This window comes from Phacochoerus africanus, chromosome 13 (assembly GCF_016906955.1).
Source record: "Phacochoerus africanus isolate WHEZ1 chromosome 13, ROS_Pafr_v1, whole genome shotgun sequence".
Taxonomy (NCBI): Eukaryota; Metazoa; Chordata; class Mammalia; order Artiodactyla; family Suidae; genus Phacochoerus; species Phacochoerus africanus.
The window spans coordinates 3,222,057-3,240,427 of record NC_062556.1 but is presented as its reverse complement, the minus strand read 5'-3'; the positions used below and the strand labels follow the sequence as shown (position 1 = coordinate 3,240,427).

The 18,371-nt window shown below is 48.8% G+C and overlaps 1 protein-coding gene across 2 annotated transcripts in view; it reads right to left on the bottom strand.

The window, feature by feature from the left end:
- The window catches only part of NUP58 (nucleoporin 58), a 34,561-nt gene extending 23,170 nt beyond the window's left edge, over positions 1-11,391 (bottom strand). The window contains exons 1-5 of one of the 2 annotated variants that reach the window (XM_047755626.1): positions 11,138-11,391; positions 6,016-6,158; positions 5,046-5,081; positions 2,037-2,183; positions 1,300-1,437 (exon numbers count right to left, since the gene is read on the bottom strand). In XM_047755626.1, the coding sequence (XP_047611582.1) occupies positions 1,300-1,437; positions 2,037-2,183; positions 5,046-5,081; positions 6,016-6,158; positions 11,138-11,244 (571 nt within the window). In that variant the 5' untranslated portion in view covers positions 11,245-11,391. The remainder of the gene's footprint in view (positions 1-1,299; positions 1,438-2,036; positions 2,184-5,045; positions 5,082-6,015; positions 6,159-11,137) is intronic. The other variant, XM_047755627.1, reaches the window with a different exon arrangement.
- Positions 11,392-18,371: the final 6,980 nt, after the last annotated feature.

Sequence of the window (18,371 nt, the reverse complement as noted above, 5' to 3'; positions counted from 1 at the left end):
CAGGATGGACTGGATACCAGCACGAGATAAATGAAAACTACATTTAAACCACGACAGTGTGTGAAAAAAAACACAGCTGAATAAACAACAATTACTGGAGTTCCTGTCGTGGCGGCTCAGTGGTACGAAACTGACTAGAATCCGTGAAGATGTGGTTTGATCCCTGGCCTCGCTCAGCAGGTTAAAGATTCTGCATGGCTGTGGCTGTGGCTGTGGCTGTGGCTGTGGTGTAGGCCGGCAGCTGCAGCTCCAATTCGACCCCTAGCCTGGAAACTATGCCATATGCTGCGGGTAAAGAGACAAAAAACAAACAAATAAAAAAACCTGTTACTAATTTTTAAAAAGTGGGTAACACCCCGAGGTTAACGTGACCTCAAATTAAGCACTGTGTGTCGGGTCAAAGAGCCTAATCGGAAAAGACCTAAAAAGCTCGGTAACGACACACAAAGCAACACTGAGTCCTCTACTATGTCTGTGTTTGGCTCTCATGGGACTCTTCAGGGAAGATGTTTAAATACTTATCCTGCAAAGAAATGCACAGCACAGTCTTCCAGCGACTTGATTAAAGACACCTCCAGAGCCTCTAAGAAAATTCGTTCTACCTGTTTTCACTCTTGCCTTCAGGGCACTCGCATGCCCTTTCCTGACATCGGCAGCAGAAAGCCACTCCCGGAATCGCTTAGCAGCTCAAACTCTCTCACGATGAATTCAGAGGCTACCTGATTCACGATCATTTGACTGCCATTTTATTTATTTATTTGTTTATGTTTTGTCTTTTTATGGCCACACCCACGGCAGATGGAGGTTCCCAGGCTAAGGGTCCAATCAGAGCTACAGCTGCCGGCCTACACCACAGCCACAGCCACGGGGGATCCAAACCGCATCTGGGATCTACACCACAGCTCACAGCAACCCTGGATCCTTAACCCACTGATTGAGAACAGGGATCAAACCTGCCTCCTCATGGATACTAGTCAGATTCGTCTCCACGGGGCCATGATGGGAACTGCTCAACTGCCATTTATGAAAAAGACAAGATTCTCTAGAACAGCTTCCTGAGTCCTTAAACAGGCCCTTCTTTGTCTCTATCTAGTCAATCAGTACTGAGAAAATGTATTTCTAAAACATCGCTCAGATATCCAATTACGTATGGAAAACTTTAATTTACAGCTGTCTTTATACTAAAAGGAAAACATCAGAGTTAAAAAGAAACACAATCTGCTCAAAAGGCCAAAATAAAGATGACATAAATTTAAATATAAACAGCTACCATTTGGGGAGTTAAGTATCGGCTATTACCTGATGCTGCTGTGTTTGTATTCTGGAAAAGCGAACCTCCCAGACCAGCCAAGGCTCCCCCTAAAGAAAGGCCTGTGGACGCAGTGGTCGTCGTAGCTGTGGTTCCACTCAAGTTATTGAGAGTAAATCCTGTGGATGCTATAAACAGTGAACTGTGAGCCTTCAAAGGGAAACATCATTTCTAAGACCATCACAGAAAATACGTAACACTCTCCAAAGAACTGATGTCATAATAAAATAGTCTGGGGAAACTCTAAACATAAACTTATGCACACTTAAGAATAAAGAGAAATAGTACCTTCCATGAGAAAGCAGGGACAGAAATAAGGGCTTTGGTTACTATTAGCACGATACAGGTGACTGAGTGCAGCCTGGAATTCTGAGACTTCAACCCAGGCCACCAACCCTACACTCAACACTGGATGACTCTCCAGCCAGGTAAGGTCCATGCAAACTTCCTGGGGCCAAAGTGGCCTTTGAAAAGCCAGCAGACGGGAAGAGTCCTCCACAGGACCTCTCCCCTGCTTTGCTGCGCAGAGACCAGCTTCCAAGAGCACGTCGGCTGTTCAGTGCTCAAGGCTGATCTTCCACCTCGGGCGCCGGAGGTCGCACTGCTCAACGATTGAGAGACCCATGATCCCGAACGGGAGGTACCTTCACCCAAGGTGCTACTCTGTTCACTAACAAGGGAGATGGGAATTCAACCAGAAACCAGCCCGCGCCGCTGGGTGTCTCACCGGCCGGAGTCGACGTCAGCGCAGAGGAGAGAGAGAGGCTGCCCGCCGAGGTAGAGGAGAGCAGCGAGAAGGGCGTGGCGGAGGCCGCGGGTTTACTGAAGCCCAGACTGAAGCCCGGCGTCGACGCGGTCGTGGTAGCTGGCGCGCCTGTTGAAAACAACCTCCCTTTACCGGGGCTGTGTATGCGTCATTCTATCCCCACAAGGCTGCCGTCCTACAGTCTGCAGACAGAACAGGGATGTGTGCGGCTGCGTGTGCACCAGACAACGACCACACACCAGCCCTGGCAAGCGCTGCCAAGACGGCCGGGGTGTAAAGAAAAGCAGGAAAACCCCATCGATGCCGCACGACCGCCACGCAACTTCCGTTCCCCCTCCAGAGTGACCTGAGGCTACTTCACACGCCTTCTCTGCTGCTTGCACTCCAGCGCCCAGCTCCTTCCCTGCTCCTCCCTGTGCTCCTCTTCCAGGCCACTGGCGTCTGTCCACCCCTGTCCTCCGCTCACTTGCTAAAACCCCAAGCACTGGTGACTTACGATGATTCAGGTGCGCGGCAAAGTGATACACACACACACAGAGCCCCCTGTGCCAGGCCGCAGGGGTTCACTGCCCACCTGTTTTAGACGCGGTAACATCTCTCTTTAAATGACACTTCCTAGGGCTCCATTCCTGAGCTCTCGCTTCCCAAGCACCTCAGTCACTTTCAGAATCTCAGCTCTAGGTCGCAGGGCTCAATCTACCCGCACAGGAGTCGCCACAGGCCTGTCTTACCTGGGTGTGTGTCCCTCTGGACGCCTACACGTTCCCCTGTTTTATAAACGTTCCTAAAGCCTCGCCACGGTCAATTCGGTTGCTCAAACCAGAAGGCACCGTCACGTCAACCTCCCCCTGTCCCCTGCGTTCTATCAGCCACCCTCAATCCTCCATCAGAGGCACCCCTGGGTTACAAGCATCCTCAGAGCCTTAGCTCAGGCCATCTCTCACTCAAGAACTATCACAGTAACTTCTTCATTTGTTTCTCTGCTATCAAGTTCCACCAACCTCTAATCTACTCTTGGAATTACCTCCGCTACTTTAAGAAAACAAGAAAATAATACACTGGAGATTTCCCTGGACTTGAAGTTTCCATCAAATCCATGCACTGTCTCTAAAACGCACGGCAAAGGCCTGGCGCCCAAACACCTCTCCCGTGTGGTCGCACGCGGCTCCTCACATGTCCTCTTCCTACCAGGCCCACCCTCGGAACCCTAAACTCCCCAAGAACAGTACTCTTCCTGCGCCCCTGCATCCTGTCACGACTGGGCTGCTGCACTTCCCCCTCCGGCCCGAATGCTTCCGCCCCCAGGGCACCCTGCTCCCCTCTGCCTTCCCTGCCCCTCTCGGAGCCTGTACCAGGCGACACCCCATCCCTCACCCACCAGCCTGCTCCTGGCCTCACCAGGACCGCCCTCACCGCAGCCCCACCCACCACATTCCCGAAGTTCAAGGCATCACAGAGACCAAGGCCAGTCAGGAAGCAGCACCTGCTCAAAACAATCCACGAAAAACTGTCTGAATGACCGGTGTTTGGGCTTCTCTGAAAGCACCGAGAAAAAAGCAGCCAGACATTATGCCTCTGGGTTGCCGCTGCCACAAGTGGAAGTCCCTGCCTGAGTCACGTGCTGTGGAAATGGATACAGGTTCTAAAGGCTCAGCAGAGGATCCAACGGCTCACCCTCCCAACTAACGCTGGCCGAACTTTGGTGGTAAACAGACGTGTAACAAGCAAGCGGCGTCCCAGGGAAACAATCCCCCCAATTCCATGTCCCTTTGCAACCGACATGGATTTTAGCTGAGGTCCCTGGGGGTCCTTCCTCTCCTCCTCTGCCCCTTCCACGTCGTCCCTGCCATCCAGCTCAAGGCAGCGGTCGCCCTGGTCATCCACAGTCCCTGAAGACATCGCTAGAGAACTATGGTATTTTTGGGCTGGAACGGGATCCAAAAACCTCAGTCCTACACCCTCACGTTTCATAAATGACTAAAGCTGCCAGATATAACATGACTGTCTAAGGTCTTACAACTACCTAGAAGTACAGCCAGGGTTCACTTCCAAGACTTCTGGCCTAAGTTTGGGGCTGTGTCCACTCAAAGGGCTAATATTACCACAAAACATAATGTGAAACAAAATTCTACAGAAAGCTCATTTTACTATTTAACATCTTTTTAGAATTAAGAAAGGATTATGGGAGTTCCTGCCACGGCACAGTAGGTTAAGAATCCAACTGCAGCACCTGCGGTGGCTATGGAACCATGGATTTGATCCCGGCCCCCGGCAGTGGGTTAAAGCACCCAGCGTGGCTCACAGCTGTGGCACAGGTCGCAGTTGCAGCTTAGACTCAATCCCTGGCTTGGAAACTTCCATACGCTACAGGTGCAGACAAAAAAAAGAAAGGATTGTGTAGTCAGTGTTTTGTTTTGTTCAGGGCCGAACCCACAGCATACGGGGGCTCCCAGGCTAGGGGTCCAATCGGAGCCCCAGTTGCCGGCCTACAGCACAGCCACAGCCTCACTAGATCCCAGCCTCATCTCTGACCCACACCGCAGCTCACCGCAACACCAGATCCTTAATCCACTGAGCAGGGCCAGGGATCAAACCTGCGTTCTCATGGATACTAGTCAGGTTTGTTACTGCTGAACCACAGTGGAAACTCCAAGTCATTGATTTCTCAGTCTTAAAATTCTTTTAAACTTTATTTTTTGGCCTCACCCGCAGCATGTGGAAGTTCCCGGACCAGGGATCGAACCTGTACCACAGCAGTGACAATGCCAGGTCCTTAATCCACGGAGCTACCGGGGAACTCCAGTCACTGGCTTTTTAAGTACTCAAAACACTGAAGGGCTCCTGATAAGCCAGTGTCTGTGATCTACATTCGTTCCTTCCACACCTTCCTCTGCACCCCAGCTCAGGGACACAGGAGGAAAGAGAGGAGCAGAAAACCACTGATCTGGGATCTCCAAGCTTCACTCTTACCCAGCGTTAATCCCGTAGCTACAGCTGTTGCTACGCCTGGGGACAAAGAGAGAAAACGGAACCATCAAGGGAAGACGGCCTTCGTGTGGCTTGTGTTCGGGGAGTGACAACCCTGCCGGGACGCCCAGAGGAACCAGGCGACCTCCGCCATCACCGCTGCCGGCAGCAGCACCCTCCCCACAGCGCTGGCTGTCTCGCTACGAGCTGCATGTCACTGAGCTGTAAGATGCAAACAACATCAGGCAGGGAGGGAAAGAGCTGCTCCAAGCCAAACCCTGGCACCACGTCAAGCAGCCCTGCAGCTGGTCTGGGGCTGACCCCTGCAGCTCTTCCACACACAGGGGGCGGCTCAGCGCAAAAGGTGCTAGCAGACCAACAGGCTGAGGACTCGGAGGAAAGGTAAAGAAGGAAGCAAACCTGATAAACAGGGGCTCCAGTGAGACATATTTTTGGCTTGATAGTAACAAAATATCTTTTTTTTTTTTTAAACTTCTACTATTGAAATATCCACCAGAAACCTTTCCTTCTTGCCCAATTTTCACTGAAACAAGTGTCTCAATAAATAAAAATCTACAGCAACTCTTAGGGATATAAATTATGTTACAGCAAAACAGGAAGCTGACTGTCCCATATGCACTAAATTAACATCCAAACTGTAAGCCTGACTTAATCTTCAATAAGGTAAAACGCTGTTTGAAGTTTTAATGATTTGAACTCATTACATCCGCAGAGCTTTGTCGTCTTCAGTCCTTAAATGTACGCGGGTGCTGTCCTTCCTTATGCCCAAGTACAGCATACCTGACGCTGGGCCTGTGGCTGGCCTTGAACCGCAGCTCACGGCATTTCTCTGCAGCTCAGCATCCTCCGTTTCTCAGCACAGCGGCACCTCGCGAAGGGTGGAGACACAGGACACAGAACCCACGCCCAACATCCCACACCGACTCCCCGAAAACGCAACAGTCCTCCTTACCTGTGCTTGTTCCTCCCAGAGTGAACCCAGTGGCAGGTTTGGATCCAAAGAGGCCGGTTCCAAAGCCCCCGGAAGGAGCCGACGTCGTCGCTGGAGTCGAGGTGCTCCCCAGAGTTCCGAAACTGAGCCCCGCAGACGGGTTGCTTGTGTATAGGAAACACAAAATAAAGTCTACTAGAGCCAAGACTTGTTTAAGGAAAATGCGAGTTAGCTCCTCTCGGGGATGGATGGTTTTCTCCATTTACCGTGCCATACATCTCCCGAGGACACAATTTACGCTGAACTAAGTTCAAATACGTTTCTGTTCTCTTTAAAAAAACGAATCCACATGCAAAATTAGCCTTAAGACGCCAACACCAGTCTTCAAGGAAAGCCTCACCTACAGACAGCAGTCAGGGTTTCGGGCCCCAGGTGATCGCAGGCAGGATCACACACACTCTGCTTCAGCAGCTTCCCCTTGAAAGCTGAGCACACTGTAAAGCGACCTTAAGGAAATCCGATGAACGCAGACCATTTTCTTCTGAACGACTCGTTACAGTTCACCCTAAATGCATGTGTCCTCCCCCGGCTGCTCACGCAGAGACACAACCAGAAAGAGACACGTCACTCCAAGCTGTCCCCACCGCCCCCACTGCTACGCTCCCGTCATGGGGGTGGGGCGTGGGCCCGACGCGGGTAAGTGCAAAGCAAAGCTGCCCGCTTCCCAGGCCACGTGCACTCAGCAGACCTCCTCCCCCCAGGGCTTCTGAAGGCTTCAACAGGGCTGCCGCTAACAACACGGGACGTGCGCAAAGCTCACAGCTTTTCAACTGTTAGCAAACGTCAGAGCCTCAAATTTGCTATTTATAGGAGGGAGAACAAACAATGACAATTACCCAAAAAATCTGGACAACCTGACACTTCAAAAATCATGTAAGTGTGGGAGTTCCCACTCTGGCTCAGCGGAAATAAATGTGCCTAGTATTCATGAGGATGCAGGTTCGATCCCAGGCCTCGCTCAGTGGGTTAAGGATCTGGCGTTGCTGTGGCTGTGCTGGGGGCCAGTGACTTTAGCTCCAATTTGACTCCTCGCCTGGGAACACCCCTATGTTGCGGGTGCGGCCCTAAAAAGACAAAAACAAATGAACAAACAAAAACAACCACGTAGGCAAGTTAACGTGATAATAACAACACGGATAACGGAACAGGAAGTCCTGTTCTTTCTGTATACGTATCTTTATGAAGTCTCTCCTTGCCCCTGCACACAGACGTACACGCCACAACAGAGCCCAACCTCAGTTCTAGAAAAGCTTAAAAGCCTCGGGGGCACTTTAGTCCAAGGGGCAGGCAGGCTCCAGCGCCAGCTCTCCAATGTATGACCTAACCTTTCTGTCAAGACTAAGAGATTACACAGGGCAAGTTAACTTCTCTCAATAAACCGTGTTGTTCCAGTTACCAGAAGAGCAGGCACAGGTTCAACAATACACAGTGTGTGACAAGGTATTCGGCCAGCTCATCCCCGGGAGAGGAATGAGAGGGGATCGGTGGCCCCGCCAAGGAGCAAAAGGGACCCTGACATGCCCTGCTTTACCACGGACCTGAAAACAGCCCCTGCGGGCACAGCCATGTGCTCCTGGTGTGTAACAACGGGGGGCTGGCAGAGCCGGGCTGCAAGGTCTCGCCTACATTAGAGCACAGATCTTTAAACCCTTCATCGACTCAATCAAAATGTACTGTAAGAAACTCTACCAGCAAATTTTGAAGAGTCAAAATAAGAAAATGCTTGTTATGTATCCCTTCTTCCCAAACAAGTCAGGGATCCCACTCTTACTGCTATTCCATAAACACACAAAAGATACACAGTGAAAGTATGTATTTCAAGGCAATTAAAATATTTAAAATTTCTTGACAACTTAAAGACACAATAAAGTGTTGCACAACTTTATAAAGCTGAAAATGTTACTGAAGAAATAAATGAAGATGAAATCTTACTTCACCCAGAGAAGCAAAGGAGAAATTTTATCTGGCAGAGAAATTCACTTAAAGAAAAAGAAAAAGCTCCCCTAGACCCAGCCAACCCCTCAACAGGACGTGCTGTGGAAACGCCAAGCAGACCCCACAGGTCAGGGACGGAATCTTGACTCTCGCGCTGGCCTTACTGAGGACGGAGGCGCGAACCCAACAGGCGACATTCCCCAGGCAGACACCAAGTGACAGGCACGATGCCCAACACTTAAGTGGCTTTACCTTACTCAACAACCTTGAGGTAAACGGTCTACTATTGGGGCCCTTTTCCAGGTGTGGGAACTGAAGCTTGGAGAGTGACTTCCGCAAAATGATCTACTAAGAGACCAAGTCACAGTGGCATTAGGGAAGTCAGCCCTCCAAACCAGGGGACAGGGGTGGGGTTATTGGGGTTTTCTTAATTCCCAAGCCTTTCTAAAGCCCGTATACATTTCTCTAATAGTTCATTCACTCAACCATTCAACACGTATTTATAAAAATAAAGTAAAAGCCCTTTTTATAACGCCAGGCATCATCACAGGGACTCAGATGGAGTGGGAGATGGTAAGACTCAGACGCTGCCCTCAGGAAGTTTCCAATCCCAGAGAGAGATCTCTCAATCATTCATTCATTCATTCATTCAAAGAAGAGGCATCTCCCTCCGTCCAATGTGTCTCCTGGAAAACCAGCATGAAAAAATGTCGACCATCATGGGGCTTACACTGTACTGCTGGGATCAGAAATAAAAGTCAACAAAAAAGGAGTTCCCGTCGTGGCGCAGTAGTTAATGAATCCGACTAGGAACCATGAGGTTGCGGGTTCGGTCCCTGCCCTTGCTCAGTGGGTTAAGGATCTGGCGTTGCCGCAAGCTGTGGTGTAGGTTGCAGACGCGGCTCGGATCCCACGTTGCTGTGGCTCTGGCGTAGGCCGTTGGCTACAGCTCCGATTAGACCCCTAGCCTGGGAACCTCCATATGCCGAGGGAGCGGCCCAAGAAATAGCAAAAAGACAAAAAAATAAAAAAATAAGTCAAGCAAAAATGTAACAAGCTGACTACAAACTGGAGGTGCTATGTAGAGGGTGGAGGACGAAAACCTCCCCTGCGCTGAAAGGAAAGAGAGGCCTCCCTGCGAAGCAACACCGAGGCCCAGGAGCAGGCACCAGTGCCACGCAGGAGGTGCTGGGGAGCTCCAAGCAGAGGGAACTGCCCACAGGTGGGAAGAGGTCTGGCCAGGTCCACCTGAGGAAAGGCCCGCTTCCCTTGCTAGAGCAGTGGTTTTCAAACTAAGATCCCAAGCCATGCGAGGAGTACAAAATCAATTAGGTAGCTCACAACACACATTTCTTAAAAATGAAATGGAACAGAATAAAAAACATCAAAGTGCACTGTCTGAAATAAGGGTAGTATCTTCCACTGAAACTTTGTTGCAGTTACTTATTGGAACTGCTGTGGATGTTCTTTTACAGGGGAGCTGGGTCACTGAACTGGAGCACACAGGGATGAGACGATGGGGAGTTCCTGTCATGGCTCAGCAATTAACGAACCCGACGAGCATCCATGAGGATACAGGTTCGATCCCTGGCCTTGCTCGGCGGGTTAAAGATCCGGCGTTGCCATGAGCTGTGCTGTAGGTCCCAGACACCTGGCGTTGCTGTGGCTTTGGCGTAGGCTGGCAATTACAGCTCAGACTGGACCCCTAACCTGGGAACCTCCTCATGCCTCAGGTGCGACCCTAAAAAAAAAAAACCCCAAAAAAAGAAAAAAAGAGAGAGAGAGAGAAGATGGGCTCAGGATGTCTCAAGAGGCTCCAGGGCTGTCTGGGTCTTGCAGATCATAAGATTTATTTTTACGGCATTCTAAGAATAGTGGGGAATCACTGAAGGGAGGCAACGGGAATTTTTTTCTTTCTAACTACTCTGGCTACGATGCTGTTAAAAGTTGACGTCAAGGCAGTGGAGACAGCTTCGGAATCCATTGAACCAATCAAAATAGGAAACGATGGAGCGGTTTTCCTCTCACACCAGAAATATCACTGGTTGGGAACCTGGCAGGAACCGTATTTTCCTAGGAATGTGTGCTTCAGGAGGGCAGGACTTACTCCTGCTACCAGATAAAAAGAGCCTGCTACCTCTGAGTGTGAATAAACCCTTATTCCACAAACAACAATGGCTTGCGGCAGGGTGGCGGCACTGCAAATGAAGCAAAAGGGAATCGAGAAATTAAAGTGACCGGGTCTTGCTGATCAAGCACGCAGGGTGGGAGAAAAGGCCGGGTTAAGGAAAGCTCCAGATGTCTGACTTCGCTGTGTAGTCTGTGTCCCACCTCCGTGTGACGCAGACAAAAAAGGTATTTTTGCCTTGTTAACCTACAAACTCATACTTCGAGCTTCAGGTGCTGCCTTGTAACTCGTGGTCTGCACACTTAACGATCTCCACGTTTCTCTTCACAAGATCGGGTTCTAAAGACTAAACCTTGCGTCTGTGCAAGGATCTTTGTTTTAACTGCCCGCTTCTCCACGTCTGCTAGCCAAACGGTGGTCACACCTGAAGGGGTGCTGTCGCAGGCGGCCCCAGAACGATGGCTCTGGTGCCTCCGGCTCTGCAGCTGAACGGGAGTCAACACGATATTCTCACCTACGACGTACAAACGGGCGAAGTGCTCTAAATTATCACCCGTACGTGCCGTAACGAGTATTTACAACAAAAAAGGACACACAGGATCCCAGGAGGCACCAAAGGTGTGAAAATGCGTGACGAAATTTATTGACGTCCCAAACTGAACACTCCGCAACAGCATCTTACCGATCGGGGGAAAACTTGTCATCCTCCCCCTTAAAATTTCCTAGTGTCTTTCTCTAAAACCCCACAAGCCGAGTTCCAGCCGCCCGCTCGACGTTCACCGCGCGCCGCAGCCTGGGGCCTGGCTGGGCCCGGAGAAGCCGCGAGCTCGTGGCGGGGCCTCCGCGGGGAAGCCCGAGCCCCCCGCCCCCACCTGCCCACGTGCAGGCCCCCCCACCCCGCCCCCGACCCCCTCGGGCCCCCAGGTCGCCGGCTGCCCCCAGACCCTCCCGCTCCCCACCCCGCCCGGAAGCAGGTCGCCCGCAAGGAGGAAGTGGCGGGAAGGCGCCGAGCGCGGTTACCTAGACGCCGCGGTCCCGAAGGAGAAACCGCCGCCCGTGCCGCTCCCGCCGGCGGCCACGGTGGAGGAGCCCAGCGTGCCGCTCCCGAAGGAGAACCCCGCGGACATGGCTGCGGGCTCCGCGCCGTCGGCAAGCTGAGGGGTCGGCTCGCCGCTCCCGCCTCAAGGCCGAGGCGGGTCGGGCAGCATCGCTCGCGCCCAGCGTCGACCTGGCGCGAACCCGTGGGCCGGCGGCCGTGAGGACAGGCCCGAGGGGGTGGAGCCCACGCCGCGCACGCTGGCGCCGGCTGCACGCACGCAGTCCCGGGAGCGCGCCCGCCGCGCAGGGGCTGCTGGGAGGGGCGGGGCCGCCCGCCGCGCAGGCGCCCTGGGGCGGGGCGGTGCCTGGAGGTCCCGTGGGAGGGCTGGTCTGTCTCAGGTGTGTCCTGCCCCGTGTGCTCTCGTGGCCCCTGCATCGTGGCTGCTGAGCCTCAGTTATTGCTTACATCCTGCCTGCTATCAAGAGGGTGTGCAGAGTCCCGCGCTGGGAACCGTGTTGGGGCCCCAGAGAACCGCAAAGTGGACGGGAAAATAAATGTACAGAAATAAGAGCAATGTAAGGGTTTCGTGAGCAACCCTTACACCTGAAACAAATGGGGTTTAAAGAGGAGATGCCTGGCGTTCTCGTCGTGGCTCAGTAGGTTAGGAACCTGTTTAGTACCCATGAGGATGCCGTTGGATCCCTCGTCTGGCTCCGTGGGTTAAAGGATCTAGCGTTGCCGTGTGCTGTGGGGTGGGTCGCAGTCGTTGCTCGGATCTGGATTTGTAGCTGAGAGACAGGCCGGCAGCTGCAGCTCGGATTGGACCCCTAGCTGGGGAATTTAAGTTTGCTGCAGGTACGCCCCCAAAAAACGAGTCGCTGCAGAGCTGTGGGTTGGAACTGGAGAGGGTTGCACCTCCTTTAAGGATCTGAGACGATCTGGAGGGCCCAGAGGATGGGGGAAGGGTGCACTTACTGACTTACTGCAGAAGGGAGAAGGAGGGGGTTTGCCGGCATCCGCGATGCCAGGTTATAATAGGGCTCGCTGAGCATGACCGGATTCCGGAGACAAACAGGAGATGGCAAGCAAATGGGGAGAAAGTGGGACAAGCTTGTCAGAACAGATTTCCCACGCCTGTGCCCCCTTCTCCATCCCCAATGTTATCAAACCTGACAGAGACAGGGAAGGAGGAGAAGCTTTGAAATGGATACAGCACGCTGGGCAATCTTTCGTTGTAATTTAACCGGATTCTTTGACTCCCAAAAATTAGATTGTTGTAAAAACCCCAGCGTGACCTGTACTTCTTCACGAGCTCAGGCTCCTACTGAGGAGAGGGTAAAGAAGAGCAGACGAATCAGGCTTGAAGGGCAGCCGGGGAGAAAAAGAAATCTGCTGCCTGCTTGACCCCATTAGAAGCCAGTGTTCAATAAAACAGTGACACAGATAGGGCATGACCGGCCGCTGTATGGACCAAAGTCACCAGCAGGTACAAACGGACAGAGAGCAGACCTAGATGCCCCTTGGGTAAATCCTGATTGTTTACTTCATGCTTTTTGTGTACTTGTTATTTTTTGATACCAAAAAACCTCCCTCCATCTTTAAATGCAAGGTCAATCAAAATTATATTTTATTAAAGTCATCAGTAACCAGTATATCATTTTTAAGAAGTCTTTCTAGGTACACATAGGCACACCAAGATTCACTTAGGGTAACAAATCCAACTAGTATCCACGAGGACACGGGTTTGATCCCTGGCCCCACTCAGTGGATTAAGGATCCGGCATTGCCAGTGAGCTGTGGTGTAGGTCACAGAAGCAGCTCGGATCCCACATTGCTGCAGCTGCAGCTCTGATTCGACCTCTAGCCTGGGAACTTCCGTATTCCACAGGTGGGGCCCTAAAAAGACAAAAAGCCCTGTGTGTCAGCCAACCCAGTTGTACGCCCTTGGCTGGACCAGGTGCGTCTCCCTGGTTGCAGGTTGTAGACTAAGTCTTCTCCTTTACTCACTCTCCCCAAATGAACACAGTCTAGTCCAAATAGATGTCTGAACTCGGTGCTGAAGAATGAGGCTGAGGATCAGCAGATAAACAGACATTTGTGGGGACCTCAATGCCCTTGACATGATACACACCAGTAGAAACTGTTATTTACAGAGCATTGGTTGAGAACAGCTACTATGCTTACAGATTTCAGTTCATTATTTCACTTAACCAAGACACATAACTCCATGGAGGAGATACCGGTAAGGACTGCTAGTTACAGAGAAGAAAACTAGGAGTTGGAGAGATGATTTTGCTAAATGCACACAGTAAGTGGCAGACATGAGATGTGAATTCAGACAGCTGTGATTCCAGGAAGAATTCTGAGCACAGGCTTCATCTTCTGCAGCAACCCACCTAAAAATAAAATAAAAGCTGAGAACTGTAGCCAAGAGAAATATTATTGCTCTTGTAATGATTTACGTTCATTGAAGAAGCACCCAGATTAGGAAGTGTGATTGCTTTTATATTATCCCATTCGATGGTAAACAATACATATAATTTAAAAAGCATCAACATTTAGCTTTAAAATAATGAGATGTTTTCTCACATGAAAATCATAGCCTCAGACATCTCTTGTGTATTTTACAGGGAAACTAAGTTTTTTTTAAGCAGTGTAAAAATAAATATTAGGAAGAAATGAATGCAGAATCCTTATTATTTCAAACCATCATAAGTGTTTACTTAATGCTTTTTGTGTTATTTTTTGATGCCAAAAAACTCTGTCTTTAAAGGCAAGGTTGAGAGGTCCCTTGTGGTGCAATGGGTTAAGGATTGTGCTTTGTCACTGCAGTGGCTCAGGTCACTGCTGGGTGCAGTTTCAACTCCTGGTGCAGGTGTGGCCCAAAAAATAAAAATAAATAAAAGCAAGGTCAATTAAGAAAATTAAATTTTATTAAAGTCAGCAATAACTAGTATATCACTATTTTAAGTAGTCTTTGTAGGTACCTATAAGGAAAAATCTAGGTGTCCCCTAGAACTTAGATAATAAAATTATAAATGCACACATCAAAACAAAATCAGAACATAGGTGTTTTTAAGACTTCTTAAAAAGACAACATGGTAACCAACAAGGACTTACTTAGGGCCTACTGCATAGCTCAGGGAAATATATTCAACACTTTGTAAAAAGCTGTAGCTTTTTCTTTTGTTTTCTTTTTAGGGTTACACCCGCAGCACGTGAAAGTTTCCAAGCTACGGGTCGAATGAGAGCTACAGCTGCTGGCCTACACCACAGTCACGCCAGATCGGAGCTGCGTCTGCGAACTATACCACAACTCACAGCAACACCGGATCCTTAACCCACTGAGCGAGGCCAGGGATCGAACCCGCAACCTCGTGGTTCCTAGTCAGATTTGTTTCCGCTGTGCCACAATGGGAATTCTGAAAGCTGTAGTTTTTTCGAGGGCTGCAACCACGTCTGTGGAGCCACCCAAGGAGTGGCAGCTGACCTTCATCTTCGACCTCCCATTGCGAACAATACAGCCCGTTCATAGGATAGTTAAAAAAAAATTAAAAAGCTGTAAAGGAAAAGAATCTGAAAATGAATCTATATATCCATACATATATACGTGCATATATCAACTATGCTTCAATTACAAAAATCAACTATACTTCAACTAAAAAAAAAGAAAAAAACAAGACAGCCTGGCTTCCAGACATCTCGATAGGAACTTAGTTGACTGAGGACCATTTCTAAAGGATTGAGGTCTCAGAAATGGAGTTGTTCACAACAGACCAGGGATGTCAGATACAGCCCTACCATGATGAGCCTTCAGGGCTGCCTGCAGAGACTCTCCTGGTCCAGAAACACTACTGCCTTGTCTTGAAGTGAGTATGTTCCAGGAGAGTTTGTGGATGCATCACGATCTTGGCAGAATGACCACAGCCTTTCATTTCATTCAGCTCATGTCTCTTGCTCTGAATGCATGCTAAGGAAGCGAGCCTCTCACCTGTAAAGGGTCTACTGAGCTTCACAGGAAGAGAATACCAACCCTCACTCCTGCCAGCTTTAGCTTGTGTTTCTTGTGGTCGACAATTAAGTCGGTGTTTTGATATTCAGGTTGACCGAATATCAATCAGGAAGAGAGAACTCTTCCTGGCTGGCAGGTCTTCCTTTAGGTTAGCTTGTAAGTCTTGGGGACGCCTCCTTTGATTCTGTAACTGTGTCAAGTGACCTATTTGTGTAAGTTATGCGATTAGCACAGCAGAAACTACTTAATCGGATCGCCTTCATTGATCCAACATTTTTAAAGGAGAGGACCTAGGAACACTGGTACACATCGGGGTTCTCTTAGATTGGACCGCGTGCTTTATGAACATGGGTAAGAATAAAAACAATGCTCAATGAAGGAAATTCTCCTTCATGGTACCTCTTTTCCTCAAGGGCTCTTGCCGTGGCAGAGGAATTGGAGCTCTTTGTTTCTTGCAGTGATCACCAGGGGGAGATCTAGTGACCGAGAAGCCGACGGGCTGGATCATTTGGATCCTGCATGTGGAGTCCAACCTGGGTGTCTCCTCAGGCTCTGCTACTGCTGCTAATAGGACACCCGTCTCCAGGGTTCCTGGTGCCCATTCACACGCACGAGATCTTCGCCTCATGATGTGGGAGATCCCCCAGCAAGAGGGCCACATCCCCGCTCCATCAGTGAGCCTGACCAATCCTCAAGCTCTCCTGAAAAGGTTTTTCCACTTAGCATTTTATGGCTTGAAAGGATGGTCAGAGATGATCTGATGTTAGAGAAGACGTCTCTCATGAATGTCAAGAAATGAAAACAGCAAACCTAGGAAAACCTAGAGGAAATAGAGATCATTTGGGAAGCAAACACAATCAAACCAACAAATAGCTCCCGTTCCCGTTCCTGTTCCCGTTCCCGTTGCGGCTCAGTGGTTAATGAATCTGACTAGGAACCACGAAGTTGCAGGTTCAATCCCTGGCCTTGCTCAGCGGGTTAAGGATCTGGCATTGCCGTGAGCTGTGGTGTGGGTTGCAGACGAGGCTCAGATCCCGCATTGCTGTGGCTCTGGTGCAGGCCAGCGGCTACAGCTCCAATTAGACCCCTAGCCTGGGGACCTCCATGTGCTGCGGGTGCAGCCCTAGAAAAGGCAAAAAGACAAAAAAAAAATCCAAAACATTTTATATACCTAGACAGATGAAATAAACAAAATCAGAGCAACATGTGACCAAAAAAACAAAAATAAAAAAACCTGACAGGAGCACCCATTGTGGCGCAGTGGTTAACGAATCCAACTAGGAACCATGAGGTTGCGGGTTCGATCCCTGGCCTTGCTCACTGGGTTAAGGATCCGGCATTGCTGTGAGCTGTAGTGTGGGTCGCAGACTCGGCTTGGATCCCAAGTTGCTGCGGCTCTGGTGTAGGTCAGAGGCTACAGCTCCGATTGGACCCCTTGCCTGGGAACCTCCATATGCCGTGGGAGCGGCTCAAGAAAAGGAAAAAATACACACAAAAAACCCCCAAAAACTTGACAAAAAAATTACATAAACAAAAAGAACTCTTGCTAACATTCCAGTAGGAACAGTCACACCTCGTGCCCAGATTTTGGATTCTAATGTCATTCTTCACTACAAGAACCAGAGTCCTTGGATAAATGGTTAGTTCTGAGTGTGGGGGTGGGAAAGACGCAAAATGAGGTGGGAGCATCTTGTAGGGACAGAAAGTAAGGAAATGCTAAAAACCAAACCAAACCAAAACAAACCACGAAGCCCCACCAATACTGATGGGGGTATGTCAGAGGGACCAAGGAGCCAAGTGAAAGAGCTGCTAAAGGCCAAAGCTAAAACAATTTGAGCCAGAAAATAATGAAGACCTATCAGATTATTGTTCAAAGTATAAAATGAATATTAATGAGTCCACACTGGTAAAAACAAATGATGGTATAAATAAGGAAGTGGGAGAGAATAGAACATTTTCTTGTGCAGAAGAATTTCAAACGACATGTAGAAACTGCCCTCAAAGAGCAGGTACATAACTCCTGACTTTTAAGTGTGGACTTTGGATAGCGATTGCCTTTGAAAGACAACAGGATAGAAATGGGTGAAAATAGCACACTTTGCAGTGGAGAAACCTGACAAACACTACCTCAGTCAGGCAATCGAAGTGAACATAAACAATGATAAACCATTTTGATAGTATGACTTGATATTGATATGATGTGATAATGGCATTTTATCTGTTGAGTCTCTCCCCTACCACCCTCCCAAGCCCTTAACCCCGGTCTAACTATGAGAAAAACATTAGAGAGGCATTCAACAAAATATCTGACCAGTATTACAAAAAATTGTCAAAATTAAGATTTCTACTCCATGAACATAGTATGCCCCTTTATTTATTTTTATTTATTTAGGTCTTCTCTCTCTGTGTGTTGTCTATCTATCTATCTATCTCTCTATCCATCCATTTATGTAATTTTACAACATGCATTAAAAAATCTGACACACATTTTGTAAAATTGATTCACTGATACTTGATATTCTTTTAAAACTGCAGCAAATATATCTTTTTAAGTTCCATTTCTCCTTATACTAACTTGAAACTTATATGCTGTTTCTATTATTTTAGTCGTTACCCTAGAAAGTAAAACATGTAAATATAACTTTTTTTTAGGGCCACACCCATAGCATATGGATGTTCCCAGGCTAGGAGTGGAATTGGAGCTCTAGCTGCCAGCCACAGCCACAGCAACGCAGGATCTGAGCCACATCTGTGACCTACACCACAGCTCATGGCAACTCTGGATCCTTAACCCACTGAGTGAGGCCAGGGATTGAACCTGCATCCCCATGGAGGCTAGTCAGATTCGGTTCTGCTGAGCCAGGAGAGGAACTCTGTAAATATAACATTTTAAGGCTAAAAACTATTCTCTTCCAAGATAATATATGGATTTTAGGATATTTTATCTCATGCTGAGCTCATATGTTTGAATTCTTTTTAAACTCCATAAAACTTGTTATTATACTTTTATGCAGTTAATATTTATTCGCATTTACTTAATTTTTACATTAAAAAACTATTTTTTTATCTTAGATCATCCATCTGCGATCATTTTCCTTATCCTTAAGCACACTTTAATAATTCGCTTTAATATAGGTCATTGCAAAATCTCTCAGTCTTTACTTTTTGTTTGAAAATGTCTATTTTTTTCCATTTTTGTTTTT